Source organism: Lepidochelys kempii, chromosome 3, assembly GCF_965140285.1.
Source record: "Lepidochelys kempii isolate rLepKem1 chromosome 3, rLepKem1.hap1, whole genome shotgun sequence".
Taxonomy (NCBI): Eukaryota; Metazoa; Chordata; order Testudines; family Cheloniidae; genus Lepidochelys; species Lepidochelys kempii.
This window is the reverse complement of record NC_136382.1, coordinates 156202278-156217092: the sequence shown is the minus strand read 5'-3', so window position 1 is coordinate 156217092 and position 14815 is coordinate 156202278. Positions and strand designations below refer to the sequence as shown.

Genomic DNA, 14815 nt, shown 5'->3' with positions numbered 1-14815 from the left:
TTTTTAGCTTGAGATTCCATTTCTGGCTCTAGCTGATCATTTTTTCAGAACACTCTGCCTCCCAGAAAGTATCGTGACTGCTTGCCCTCAAACAGCCTGATGCTGATGTTATCCAAAGAAGCAAGCAAAATGACATTTAATGCACTAGTCATAATTAATGAGTAATGTACCTCCCCAAATTAAATACTTTGTGAACCAATTGTAGGGAGTCTAAAATTATAAATATCTCCCAAAAGTCAAGTTCTTACAAAAAAAAAATCTTACTATGTCCACTGAAACTGATGCTGTGTATAAGCAAAACTAGTGCTTGGGAGCTAAAAAAGAGCTGGATTGTAACTGTGAGGTTTGGGGACAGTTGGGATTGTGGGAACGCTTAGGATAGTTTGGGGGGTGACCATAAAGACTTAACGCTGTGGTTGGTGCTGTGCAACCAATGCCATGAAAGTGCCCAGCATTCTTTTCCCAGGCCTGTTCTCTTCTTCCTAAAGAGTGTAGAGAAGGCAATGTGTTTGGCTCATGTGGAGGACTGAGGTTCTCTTTTAGTCCTGCAGTGATCCTTCTGACTATGGAAAACCGGCACTAATGAACTCTAAGGGAGTGGAGTCCAGTCCAGCCCTTCTACAAGTACTTGCTCCTCTCAAACTGTGACATGGGCCTAGGTGGCAGAGTTTGGATCTGGGTCTGAAGTTTTCCAAAGTTTGAGAATATTTGGATCAAGGGTTTTGCTCTGCTCAAATTCTTGGGCAATGTCAGAAAATCATGACACTCTTAATCTGCACGTTGAGCTCTTGTGTATATTCTAAATATTAAAACCACTGAAGCAAATTCATCCCTGGTGTAACTCTAATGACTCTACTGGAATTACAAAAGTGTTGAATTTGGCCCCACTGTGTCTAAGGAGGGATAGCAGTCATTGCTCAATGTCAGTCTTGCTTGGCCATCTTTGAGCAACAATGTTCAGAGCCCAAGCCTGGACCAGGACTTGGGATTTTTCCCAATGCAATAGCGGGACAGGGAGAGGGAGCCACTGTCCTGTGAACAGTGCCGTCATTCAGATTAGAAGACATTAAATTGTGGTCTCTTCTGCTATTTGATATGTGTCAAGGTAGACACTAAAGAGCTCATAGGATAAAGATTAGGGAGATACTCCTGGTGTCCTCTCTTGATAAAACAGGTTTTAATACTCATTGCTGCATGTGAGTTATTGCTGTGTGCCCAGCAGCTGAGGCCTTTGTCCATACAGCTGTAGACTTGCCAGTATTGAATTCATTGTTTTGTAAAGCACTTCAGAGGATATCCTTCAAATAAAAGGTGTTATGTGAATCTGCATCTTGTTTTACTGTATCCTGTTTGTAGGAGCGGAGAGAGTTACATGTCCAACAGTTATTGAGCATGACTCCACCTTGGATATTTCCCCTCTTCTTGCCTAAATAATAGTTTAAGCCCCTTACTGCTACCTTGATAAAATGATTTCTAAAGTGTCACAAAAATATAGGCTGCTGTAATAGAAATGCAAATAGTTAACCTACTAGCAGATATAAATTACCCTACAGCATAGCCTGCTGCAGGTTAAGGGTGGGGGTGAAGGTTATTTGTTTGGGATTTTTTTTTTTAGATTTTAGAGCAAATGTAGTGCTGTAAAAACATACCAGTGTGATAGATCTGGAGCCTGATGTCTCGCCTGTATTTATAGAACAACTACACTGTGGACAGTGAATCTTCTCCCATTCTGATCCGCCAACGTTCCTTTATAACGATCCACTTCTAGGCATGAGGACAACTTCTTTCCATTGGGTCATTCACTCCTTGTTTGATGTCTCTGATAAATCTGCTAGTTACTGCCATATTTATAGTGTTTTTTTGTGATGTGCCCACCTCTCTACTAGGAAGTGGACTGAGAATTACCCAATTTTTACACAGATTACTTGAACCTCAAAAATCCATTTCTAGGAAGTTGCACTACAAACTCTGAAGCAGTTTGTAATGAATCTGGCTTCAAGTGAGCCTGCCCTTCCCCTGTCTTGAATTCCAGTGACATAAAATACCTGCTTGGCCACAGCTCTGAAAGTTAATAAAGTTTCAGTGGTAAACTATGGGAGGCCTGAGAATTTCAAACTGAAGTTATTGCACCAGTAACTCAGAAAAGCAATTCCTAAAACTCTTGACACATTTATCCGGAGGGTTAGCAGTAGCCCAGAAATGGAAATCATTGTTGAAGGCCACTGTGTACTTGGAATTAAAATCCATCAGTCTTTTGAAACGGTGAGGAATGTTTTTCATGACATACAGATGTTCCTGCATTTTTCAGAGTAAATTATGTCCAAAGCTGGTTCATCCTGCTTGTAGAGAAATTAGTTATCTTTTAGAGATTAAAGGGACACCGGTGAGATGGCTTTAGTCTCCATATTTTTTTTAAAAAGGGATGGGTGGGAAAAGAGGTGGTTTAAAAAACTGCATATGAATAAAAATGCTTCCATTATTTGATTTGATTTTCTTTAATTTCAGTGAACACAGGATTCATTTTGCAGGGAATAGTAGGAGGAAGGATAAGATGTATATAGCTTTTATTGATTTAAAAGCTGCCTTTGACTCTTTTGATTGTCACTCCTTTGGCTGTGCCTGAAAAGCTATTGGTGTACCTGGAAAGCTCCTCAATCTTCTTGTAGAAATGCATTGCCAAAGTGAGAGCTGTGACTGCTTAGATTGTAGAATGTCCAATTGGTTTGAGCACAGCAGTAGCATCCGTCCAATGTGTGTGGCTGCCCCCAAATGATCTGTTCAACCCCATTATTGACCAAACGATGGAAGCCATCACTAGCTGCATACCCGGGTGGTACTGCATGACTTCTGCATAATAGACCTGGAATATGAGAATGACATGGCTATATTTGCATCCTCATGAATTAATCTGATCAATGCCCTGAATTTATATGTGGAAGAAGCAAGTAAGCTTGGTCTTCAAGTCAACTGGTCTTCTACAATAAACTGATGAAGGTGGCTGATGGACCTCTATCCTACCCGTCGTAATTGATGGACAAGAAGTTGAATTAATCAATTCATTTGAACATCTTGGCTCTGTTGACACCAAGGAGGGAAGTTGCCTTGCTGACATGAAACATCAAATCAGCAAGGCTATGGGTGTTATGCACACTTTTGGGAGCCTGTGTAGTGTCAACACCACATATCAGCTCAGACTAAGATGTGTATCTATCAAGCAGCAGTGGCTTTTGTCCTTTTGTATGGCTCTGGGCCACCATAGGGATGCAAATGCACCAGCTGGGCACTTTCAAAATGAAGCAGCAATGATGTATTGAAGGCATATGGTGGCTTCATCACATTATAAATGAGGAGGTCAGGCATCAGACCAACCAGCCTCCAGCGTCTCCCAAAGTGATGGTGTTGGCTCAGGTAGTTTGGCCATCTGCTCCATATGTCGGAGTCCATACAAATTCTCTAGCTTTATGTTTGATCCAACAAAAGCTGGATGGAGAAAACTTGCACACAGCCTTGCTGGACGGATGTCATGGCTTCCAACTTTGCCCCCCTCAGCCTTAATATAGAGCAGGACGCAATCCTGGCAGGAGACTGGGCTCTCTGGAAATGGGTGATCCGAAGTGTGTACTCTACATTCCAGAAGCAGGAGAATAAATGAAGATTAGTTTGATGTAAATGTCATCTTATAGTAGAAGCCTCAAAACAAAACTATTGGGCTGGAGCATGATAACCAGAAAGTGAAACTGATCATAAACAAGAAATATAACTGACCAGTCTAGTGTCACTATTCATGCTGTGACGAGCAAAAAAGGACTTAAATGGCATTAATGCTTAAAAATAGATTTTTCTTATTTAAAAAAAAATCAGAGTTCAGTAATCTAAAGTGGTGTTAGTAAAAAGGGGAAAGAATTTAAGATGTTCTAGCAGACCCAAGACCTCCTGAGAACTTTGCAGTTGTCGTTGTGCAGCTTTCCATGGCCATCTGGAACCTTATAGTGACAATGGGAGATAGAACTCATATCTTCTTGCTCCAAAAGCACTGGCTATAACTATTGGAATTAAAGGCAAATTTATTTTAGTTATTAACAATGTAGGACCTGTGATACACAGTTAATCCATTAATCTAATTCTACACAACATGGGGCAGTGCTGCACACATGCATTATTATGAGTTCATTAAAATAAAGACTGTAACAGAGAGAGAGAGAGAGATGGTTTTATTTCCTTTTAGGGATACTGTCAAGCTGGTAATGTCTCTTGAAAAGTACATCAGCATTTGGGCAAGTTCTTATCTGGTTGCAGAATGCATGTAAATTGCGTTGTTTCTTTTCTCAAAACCATCTGCTCTGATTCTCTTTTTACTAAAGAGAGATAAATTCCTGTGTCCAGCCCACTTGACAACACCATAATAACAAACCAACATGCAATGGAGCAATTCGGGATCTTGATACGGAAACTTCTCTGTTTCAAGAGGCAGTTAGAAAAGAGCAACTGCTTCTAAACTTTCTTGCCACTGACCCCATTAAGTTAATCTGAAATAGTTATAATGTTCCTCAAAAATGCCTAATATTGCTGTTTCAAAGTGATCTAAAGAAGCACAATATGTTTTTGTTCTTTTTTTAAAAAAACAAAAACAATTGCAGCTGCAGTGTATTGGGAATTTTCTAACAGGCTTTATGGGACACCTGTTCTGATTGTCTCCAGATGACCAATTACAATAAGCTTAAAAGAAAATCTTATATGCTTTTATCCATTTTTTGTTTTGGTATCCTGGAATAATCTGTGAAAGGAGATTTAAGGAACCAGGGAAACTGGATGGCTTAGAGGCCTAAACAGCAGGGCTACAAAGTTTCTCATCTGTATTAATGGTCTGAATATGGCCAAATGGGTAGTGACCAAAAGTTACCATCATCGAGGGCACTGAACAGACTCACATGAAATGAGTTGGTGGGTCCAATCTAGCTCCTAGAGTATGGATATTCATGTCACAAAACATCCTTTGCAACTGGCATTAATTGGTGTCTTTATTGGCAACCTCTACACCAGGGGTGGGCAAACTACAGGCTGCATCCGGCCTGCCAGTCATTTTAATCCGGCCCTTGAGCTCCCACTGGGGAGCAGGATCTGGGGCTTGCCCGACTCCGGTGCTCCTGCCAGGGATCAGGGTCAGCGGCAGATCTGCAAGGCTCCCGGAAGAAGTGGCATGTCTCCCCTATGGCTCCTACGCGTAGGGGCAGCCGGGGGCTCTACTCCGCATGCTGCCCCCGCCCCGAGCGCCGCCTCCGCAGCTCCCATTGGCCGTGGTTCTCAGCCTGTGGACAGGGCAGCATGCAGAAGAGCTGCCTGGCTGCACCTTCGTGTAGGAGCCGGAACGAGGACATGCTGCTGCTGCTGGGAGTCACTTGAGTTAAGCACCACCCAGAGCTTGCACCCTGACCCCCCACCGACCCTCCAGACCCCTCAGTCCCAGCCTGAAGCACCCTCCCGCACCCAAAACCCCTCATCCCCAGCTCAACCCAGAGGCCGCACCTCTGCTGATGCTGCCCCATCCCAGAGCCCCCTCCCACACCCTGAACTCCTCATTTCTGGCCCCACCTCAGAGCCTGCACCCCCAGGCAGAACCCTCCCGCACCCCAATTTCGTGTGCATTCATGGTCGTCCATACAATTTCCATACCCAGATGTGGCCCTCGGTCCAAAACGTTTGCCCACCCCTGTTCTACACAGTGACCAAGGGTGTTTATACCTGTCCTGTAGACATACAATATCAGGACCAAATATGGGGTCATGTGCTAAGGTGCTGAAAGTTACATGTTCAGTAAGTGCCACGGTATCTAAGTAAGTGTAACTTTGATGCTGAGTGGCTGGGAAAGTGGGGTGCAGGAGCAAAAACAACAAGTAGAAGGGTGAGAGGTATGCATGTAAGGGGTTGGTCTTTAATTTTCTTCCAGCCTTTCAGTGAATACATTATGCCAAGATAGACTCAGACTCCACTGTTCCCACTTACACTTGCTTAGCAACATGTAACTTACATTGCCTTACACATAGACTATTTGACCCATAGTCTCCAGGGCCATAGCCTAGTTAAAAGAACAAACTAAGGGAACAGTACAGACAGGGAAATGGGCCATTTTAATTTTAAAACTCATACACATTTGGAGTTCCAACCAGCCACACAGAAGCAAAATGCATTACATCAAACAGATATAAAGTCTGGGAAATACAGCTATTCAGCAAGCCCCTGAGAATAACTTATTGCCTGAATCTGTATAACAGACTTTGTTGGTGGAAGGCAGGAAGAAGTGGTATTTAGAGAAGGCGTGCATGTGTGTGACAGATTTCACAGCTCACTTTGCAAAGGAAGTTGGGCTCCTTTTAAACAGCCGCAAGACATCTGCAAGTGATGTCAGAGCTGCGAAGTGTGGCAGATGAGAGAGAGAGAGAACCCATCATTAGCAGATGATGTTCATATGTCATGACATCTCCGCTTTGTGGAAATTTTTTTCTTAGAGGTTTATTTTTGCAGTCGAAGGAAGCAAAGGCCAGTGGTGGGGCATCATAGGGGGACAGTATGATAAGGCATGGGTGGACCTGCTATGTTTGGACATGTGCTTCTTGTAAAATAGCCTCCTTTCTTACCACTCTTGTCCTGTGTTGTTTCCTTTTGCTTTGTGACGAGACCAGATGGGTGCTTCTGCAGAAGAGAGTTGGACACCTTAAGAAACCTTTTCGAATCTCTCTGGAATATGTTGCTAGTGGGAACAGGAGCGTAGCAGCCATGGACTCCTTTGCAATGAGGAACTGCAGTGCAGGTAATGTAGAGTATTCCATTCTTTCTAACTTGTGTCTTGTTACCTTTTTAGGCAAAAAAGTTTTTGTCAGTAATACAAATCTTCTTTATATAGTAGAAAGTTCTATTGCAGCTAACTAAGTCACCCCTAAGCATTCAGTGCAGTACAAGATATTTTAGTTTTCTGGAAAGTTTAATGATAGCACTTCCATTAAATACGTATCATTAATTCAAGCCCTTCACTTCAGTGTTTCACCCCAGAGGTGGCCACATTTCAATTTAGCTGTATGTATGCGGTTTGTGAGTCATGTTGGAATCCTCAGGCATTCTATGTAAATGAGGAGTATTATTAGTGGTAGTACTTAGCCTATTGGTCTTTGTGGATTTTATTAAAATATGTCTAGAAAATAAGTATTAGGAAAATTGGTGAAAGTTGATTTAAACATCTTCCTTTTTCAAACTCTCCAGGACAGAGAAATCTATTTATGACTGTACATAATTTTGGTTATTATTTGTATGGCCATGCCCAAAAGCGCAGTTATAATTAGAGCCTTGTTGTGTTAGCGCTGTACAAATACATAGTAAACTGCTATCAGTTCCAGGCAGAGCAAACCCGTGGTGCTGAACATGCAAGGTACATCCGGGCGGAATGGTCCTGCTGTGCTGCTGAATGTGTAGTACTGTATAGACTCTATATCCCAATGAAGATAATGGAGAACCGCAGCACAGCTGGTTCAAGTAGAGGACTGTGCTCAGCAGTGTCAAGGTTAAAAAGAATGTGTTTTTAGGCACCGAAGACAAAATAAGAGGGGGCTGATGCTCAATCAAACACCTAGGTGCTTCAATAATTAGTTTCAACAAGAAAAGCTACCCCATGATTTCATGACACGAAGGTAAACTGTGGCGATGTCCTTAACACAATTAATATTAACAACAAGGGGGGAGAAACACAAGCCAAAATAGGGAAAGAACAAGTTAAAGAATATTTAGATATGGTAGATGTATTGAAGTAGGTAGGGCTTGATGAAATTCATCCTAGGGTACTTTAGGAACTAGCTAAAGCAATCTTAGACCCATTAGCGGTCATCTTTTGAGAACTCCTTGACGACGGGTGAGACTGGAGAAGGGCAAACATAGTACCTATCTTTAAAAAAGGGAAATAATGGTGACCAGCTGTCTAACTTCAATACCTGGAAAGATACTGGAACAAATTATTAAATAATCTGTTTGTAAGCAGCAAGAGGGTAATAGGGTTGTTAGTAATAGCCAACATGGATTTGTCAAGTATAAATCATGCCAAACCAACCTAATTTCCCCCTTTGACAGGTTTACTAGCCTAGTGGATGGGGGAAGCTGTAAATGTGATATATCTTGATTTTAATAATGCTTTAGACACAGTCCCCCCTGACATTCCCATAAGCAAACTAGAGAAATATGGTTTAGATTTAATTACTGTAAGATTGGTGCAAAACTGGTTGAAAGACTGTGCTCCAACAAGAAAAGGAGTACTTGTGGCACCTTAGAGACTAACAAATTTATTTGAGCATAAGCTTTCGTGCGTGAGCTGTAGGTCACAAAAGCTTATGCTCAAATAAATTTGTTAGTCTCTAAGGTACCACAAATACTCCTTTTCTTTTTGCGAATACAGACTAACACGGCTGCTACTCTGAAACCTGTGCTCCAAGAGTCATTATCAGTAGTTCACTGTCAAACTGGGAGCATGCATCTAGTGAAGTCCTGCAAGGATCAGTCCTGGGTCTGATACTGTTCAATGTGTTTATTAATGACTTCAATAATAGAGTGGAGAATATACTTCTAAAATTTATGAATGATGCCAAGCTGGGAGGGGTTGAAAGCACTTTGGAGGTCATGTTTAGAATTCAAAATGAGCTTGGTCTGAAATAAACAAGATGAAATTCAACAAAGACAAGTGCAAAGTATTACATTTGAGAAGGAAAAATCAAATGCAAAACTACAAAATTGGGAATAACTGGCTAGGCAGTAGTACTGCAGAAAAGGATCTGGGGGTTATAATGGATCACAAATTGAATATCAGTCAACAATGTGATGCAGCTACAAAAAATGCTAATATAATTCTGGGGTATTGTGACCTCCCCAGGATACAAACTGGACTTTTGAACAGTGGTGCCCTCTTAATTCTCCAGACTAAGGTGTCTCTCACACTGCTTTGCTAGTGAAAAGCAGCCTCTCCAGGCTTTGCTCCCATACAGCCGTCAGCATGTAAAGGCACACCCAAAGTTACATGAATGCTTTCTCAGCCAATCATGAACAGATACATGGCAACACATGCATATCCCTCAGCCCCAGCCTTGCAAACCAGAAATGTGCTGCTTACACTGCTCAAGACCCCCTTGGACAGTGTAAGCTCATAAGTCTATCATTTTATCAAAGAAAATGAATATGCACCAGCCCTTTTTAAACTGAGCAGAGGTTCCCCCAATCACTTCAATCAAAACACACTGGTTTAGATGAAAGAATAAAGCAAATTTATTAACTGAAGCAAGCTAGCTAGATTTTAAGTGAGGATAAGTGATACAGCCATAAAAGGTCAGAACTGATTACAAAAGAAATAGTCTTATTCCTAAACCTTTACCAAGCTAAGAAAAATTTTAAGTGAACAGCTTTTTTCACCACTTTGAATGTTGCAAGCAGTTCTTGGTTATTAGTACACAGGCTGGATTCGCTTCCCTGCCTGGAACCAATCTCCCCAGTTCAAAGTCTTTCACGCATTCTTGTTGCATTAGAGATGGCGGGGGGAGGGGGAGAAGGCGGGGGGGAGGAGAGAGAGAGGTGGCCAGAGGCCTTTGTTCCCCCTTTTTATATCCTGACACTTTTTACTGGAAAAGTCCTTGCTGGGTTATGTGGTCAGGCAGTTCCATAGCATGTGTGACCTGCCGGCTGTCCTTCAGGTGAACTGTACATTTCTTGTTTACAACTCTCCTGCTGATGAATGACAAGTTAAGCACTCAATGGTCTCTTAGCACCTGGCTGGGTGATGGCCACCCCTTTGTTGTCTCTGAAGAGCTAGACTGTGGGTGTTCTCCAGAATTACAACCTGCTCCAGTTACAAACATATAGCAAAATCTAATATCACCATATACAATGTTGATACACACATTTTAACAGGAAAATGATGCTCAATTGTTACTCAGGAGGCATATTTTGTACAAGGTTTATCATAATTTTGTAAAAGTGGTGACCAGAGTAATGTAGACTGTCACAGGTATATTAACGGGCGTGACGTATGCAAGACATGGGAGGTAATTGTTCCACTGTACTCAGCATTGGTGAGGCCTCAGCCATAATACTATGTCCAGTTCTGGGCACCATCCTTTTGGAAAGATGTAGATGAACTGGAGAGATTCTACAGGAGAGCAACAAAAATGATAAAAGGTTTACAAAACCTGTCCTATGAGGAAGGGCATATTTAGTTGTGAGAAAAGAAGTCTGAGGGGGGACCTGATAAGTCTTCAAATATAGTAAGGGCTGTTAAACAGAGGACAGTGATCAACTGTTCTTCATGTCTACTGACAGTAGGACAAGAAGTAATGGGCTTAATCTGCAGCAAGGGAGATTTAGGTTAGCTACTAGGGAAAACTTTCTAATTATAAAGATAGTTGAGCACTGGAATAGGCTTCCAAGAGAGGTTGTGGAATCCCCATTACTGGGTTTTTGAACAGCCCACATAACATGTTGCTGCCCACAATTGTAAATAGGTTGAGAACCACTGGGTTAGACAAACCCCTGTCAGGGATGGTCTAGGAGGTTTACTTGATCTTGCCTCAGCATTGGGGGCTGGACTTGATGACCTCTCAAAGTCCCTTCTAGTCCTATCTGTCTATGATTTTATGATAACCTGCTGGTACTGATTCAGATTATATTTTCACAAGCTGTCCTTTCCTGGAGCTAACAGTCCATGCAACAACTGCAAAGTAGCCTTAGCTTAGCCCTAATCAGGCAATAGAAGGCATTGTGACCCTCTGAATTATTAATATCAGTGGCAGTGGACATACAGTATTACCCAAAGGAAACATTTTCAATTGCTTTGAAGGGGGATTGATACCTTTCTTAAGGTGACTGATTTCTACCATTGGGGCTATCAATATATATTGTGAGCCAGAAGGGGAATGAATCTGCAATTATATGCATGGATTTTGAATGGCTGACTACAACCCTACTCATTAAACATACACTGTACTGTATACAATCCACCAGGAATAAGACCACTTGTTCTTTTTCATTTGCTTGTAATTAAGTCTTTCATAGGCAGCTTAACATTTGCTACCATATCCATTTACTAGAGAGAAAACAGCAATGAACAGTAGAGGGTGATGACGTTGGGGCAAGGGGGAAACGGGAAAAGCAATAAGAAAGGATAAACCTAAATATAATCTTTCTGCAGCTGTTTGGATCCAATCAGCAGCTTAGGTGCTTAGATGCCACAATGACCATTGTAGTGTGCTTTATAGATAGAAGTGTTTCGAAAATAACATTCTGAGAAAAACTATTAACAAGCAATTGTCCAATGACTTAAATGAGTCTCTTTTTCCCTAAAGAATAATTTTTTAATTGCATATATTTAAACATAAAGAAACAAAAACCATTTTTAAGAAGAGTACTGAGGAAGATAAAGATCTGGATCTGAATTAGACTTAAGGTGAGGTTTGACTCAAGGTAGGGGTTTGGGGTTTAATGGTAGAGAGATCTCTCAACAATTTGATCCACAAAATAAGTGATATTTTGAGAGAGATGCTTCTCCTGCGAAGTTTCTGTCATTTTGAATGTCAAATCTCAACTCACGAGACTAACGCAATGGGGTCCTGGTCTATGACTAGGACTCCAAGGTGCTCTGATAATATAAATAATAATTTCTCCAGTCTTGGACAAAAACATCACTAGAACTGAGATTTTGGTTGCACCTGAATTGGAAAATATCCCTTCCCATTTGAGAGCCAAATCTTCAGAACTGAAGCTGGATCTCTGAAATTTGAAGAGATTTTGGATAGACCTGTCTGGCTCAGTCCCATCTCTGCAAATTGATGACATGGCAAGTACTTTTAAAAATAGCTTGTCTATCTCTTGTCCTAGGGATAATTTTGGTATGGAGAGCTGAAAATAAATCATAGAATCATAGAATATCAGGGTTGGAAGGGACCTCAGGAGGTCATCTAGTCCAACCCCCTGCTCAAAAGCAGGACCTATACCCAATTAAATCATCCCAGCCAGGGCTTTGTCAAGCCTGACCTTAAAAACTTCTAAGGAAGGAGATTCCACCACCTCCCTAGGCAACGCATTCCAGTGTTCCACCACCCTCCTAGTGAAAAAGTTTTTCCTAATATCCAACCTAAACCTCCCCCCCTGCAACTTGAGACCATTACTCCTTGTCCTGTCCTCTTCCACCACTGAGAATAGTCTAGAACCATCCTCCCTGGAACTACCTCTCAGGTAGTTGAAAGCAGCTATCAAATCCCCCCTCATTCTTCTCTTCTGCAGACTAAACAATCCCAGTTCCCTCAGCCTCTCTTCATAAGTCATGTGTTCCAGACCCCTAATCATTTTTGTTGCCCTTCGCTGGACTCTCTCCAATTTATCCACATCCTTCTTGTAGTGTGGGGCCCAAAACTGGACACAGTACTCCAGATGAGGCCTCACCAATGTCGAATAGAGGGGGACGATCAAGTCCCTCGATCTGCTCGCTATGCCCCTACTTATACATCCCAAAATGCCATTGGCCTTCTTGGCAACAAGGGCACACTGCTGACTCATATCCAGCTTCTCGTCCACTGTCGCCCCTAGGTCCTTTTCCGCAGAACTGCTGCCTAGCCATTCGGTCCCTAGTCTGTAGCTGTGCATTGGGTTCTTCCATCCTAAGTGCAGGACCCTGCACTTATCCTTATTGAACCTCATCAGATTTCTTTTGGCCCAATCCTCCAATTTGTCTAGGTCCCTCTGTATCCTATCCCTGCCCTCCAGCATATCTACCACTCCTCCCAGTTTAGTACCATCCGCAAATTTGCTGAGAGTGCAATCCACACCATCCTCCAGGTCATTTATGAAGATATTGAACAAAACTGGCTCCAGGACCGACCCCTGAGGCACTCCACTTGACACCGGCTGCCAACTAGACATGGAGCCATTGATCACTACCCATTGAGCCCGACAATCTAGCCAACTTTCTACCCACCTTATAGTGCATTCATCCAGCCCATACTTCCTTAACTTGTTGACAAGAATACTGTGGGAGACCGTGTCAAAAGCTTTGCTAAAGTCAAGATACAATACATCCACTGCTTTCCCTTCATCCACAGAACCAGTAATCTCATCATAAAAGGCGATTAGATTAGTCAGGCATGACCTTCCCTTGGTGAATCCATGCTGACTGTTCCTGATCACTTTCCTCTCATGTAAGTGCTTCAGGATTGATTCTTTGAGGACCTGCTCCATGATTTTTCCGGGGACTGAAGTGAGGCTTACTGGCCTGTAGTTCCCAGGATCCTCCTTCTTCCCTTTTTTAAAGATTGGCACTACATTAGCCTTTTTCCAGTCATCCAGGACTTCCCCCGTTCGCCACGAGTTTTCAAAGATAATGGCCAATGGCTCTGCAATCACAGCCACCAGTTCCTTTAGCACTCTCGGATGCAATTCATCCGGCCCCATGGACTTGTGCACGTCCAGTTTTTCAAAATAGTCCCTAACCACCTCTTTCTCCACCGAGGGCCGGCCATCTATTCCCCATGTTGTGATGCCCAGCACAACAGTCTGGGAGCTGACCTTGTTCGTGAAGACAGAGGCAAAAAAAGCATTGAGTACATTAGCTTTTTCCACATCCTCCGTCACTAGGTTGCCTCCCTCATTCATTAAGGGGCCCACACTTTCCTTGGCTTTCTTCTTGTTGCCAACATACCTGAAGAAACCCTTCTTGTTACTCTTAACATCTCTCGCTAGCTGCAGCTCCAGGTGCGATTTGGCCCTCCTAATTTCACTTCTACATGCCCGAGCAATATTTTTATACTCTTCCCTGGTCATATGTCCAACCTTCCACTTCTTGTAAGCTTCTTTTTTATGCTTAAGATCTGCTAGGATTTCACCATTAAGCCAAGCTGGTCGCCTGCCATACTTACTATTCTTTCGACACATCGGGATGGTTTGTCCCTGTAACCTCAACAGGGATTCCTTGAAATACAGCCAGCTCTCCTGGACTCCTTTCCCCTTCATGTTAGTCCCCCAGGGGATCCTACCCATCCGTTCCCTGAGGGAGTCGAAGTCTGCTTTCCTGAAGTCCAGGGTCCGTATCCTGCTGCTTACCTTTCTTCCCTGTGTCAGGATCCTGAACTCAACCAACTCATGGTCACTGCCTCCCAGATTCCCATCCACTTTTGCTTCCCCTACTAATTCTTCCCAGTTTGTGAGCAGCAGGTCAAGAAAAGCGCCCCCCCTAGTTGGCTCCTCTAGCACTTGCGCCAGGAAATTGTCCCCTACGCTTTCCAAAAACTTCCTGGATTGTCTATGCACCGCTGTATTGCTCTCCCAGCAGATATCAGGAAAATTATAGTCACCCATGAGAACCAGGGCATGCGATCTAGTAGCTGCCGGAAGAAAGCCTCGTCCACCTCATCCCCCTGGTCCAGTGGATAAATAAGATGATAAAGGGCAGAAAAAGAATTGAAAAAAAGAGAAACACAGACCAAATTCTGATCTGTGTTCCACTGGTGAAAAGATGGCGCAAGCCAAAAGAGTTACTCCAGCTTTGCACTAGCAGAACAGAGAACAACATTTTTACCATTGATGGGGAGAGGCAAGCAATGCAATAGTAGGTTATTAGAGTACAACCCCAGTTTTCTAAACTGATCAACTAAAACTCCTGTTTAACTAGGGTTACCAGATAGCAACTGTGAAAAAACGGGACGGGGGTGGGGAGTAATAGGTGCCTATTTAAGAAAAAGTCCCCAAAACCGGGACTGTCCCTTTAAAAACGCAACATCTGGTCACCCTATGTTTAACTCAAGTTTAA

The 14815-nt window shown here is 42.7% G+C and overlaps 1 protein-coding gene across 1 annotated transcript in view; it reads left to right on the top strand.

The window, feature by feature from the left end:
• The window catches only part of ALK (ALK receptor tyrosine kinase), a 538912-nt gene that overhangs the window by 338840 nt on the left and 185257 nt on the right, over positions 1–14815 (top strand). The window contains exon 5 of the mRNA XM_073336696.2: positions 6678–6805. Coding sequence (XP_073192797.1) covers positions 6678–6805 — 128 coding nt within the window. The remainder of the gene's footprint in view (positions 1–6677; positions 6806–14815) is intronic.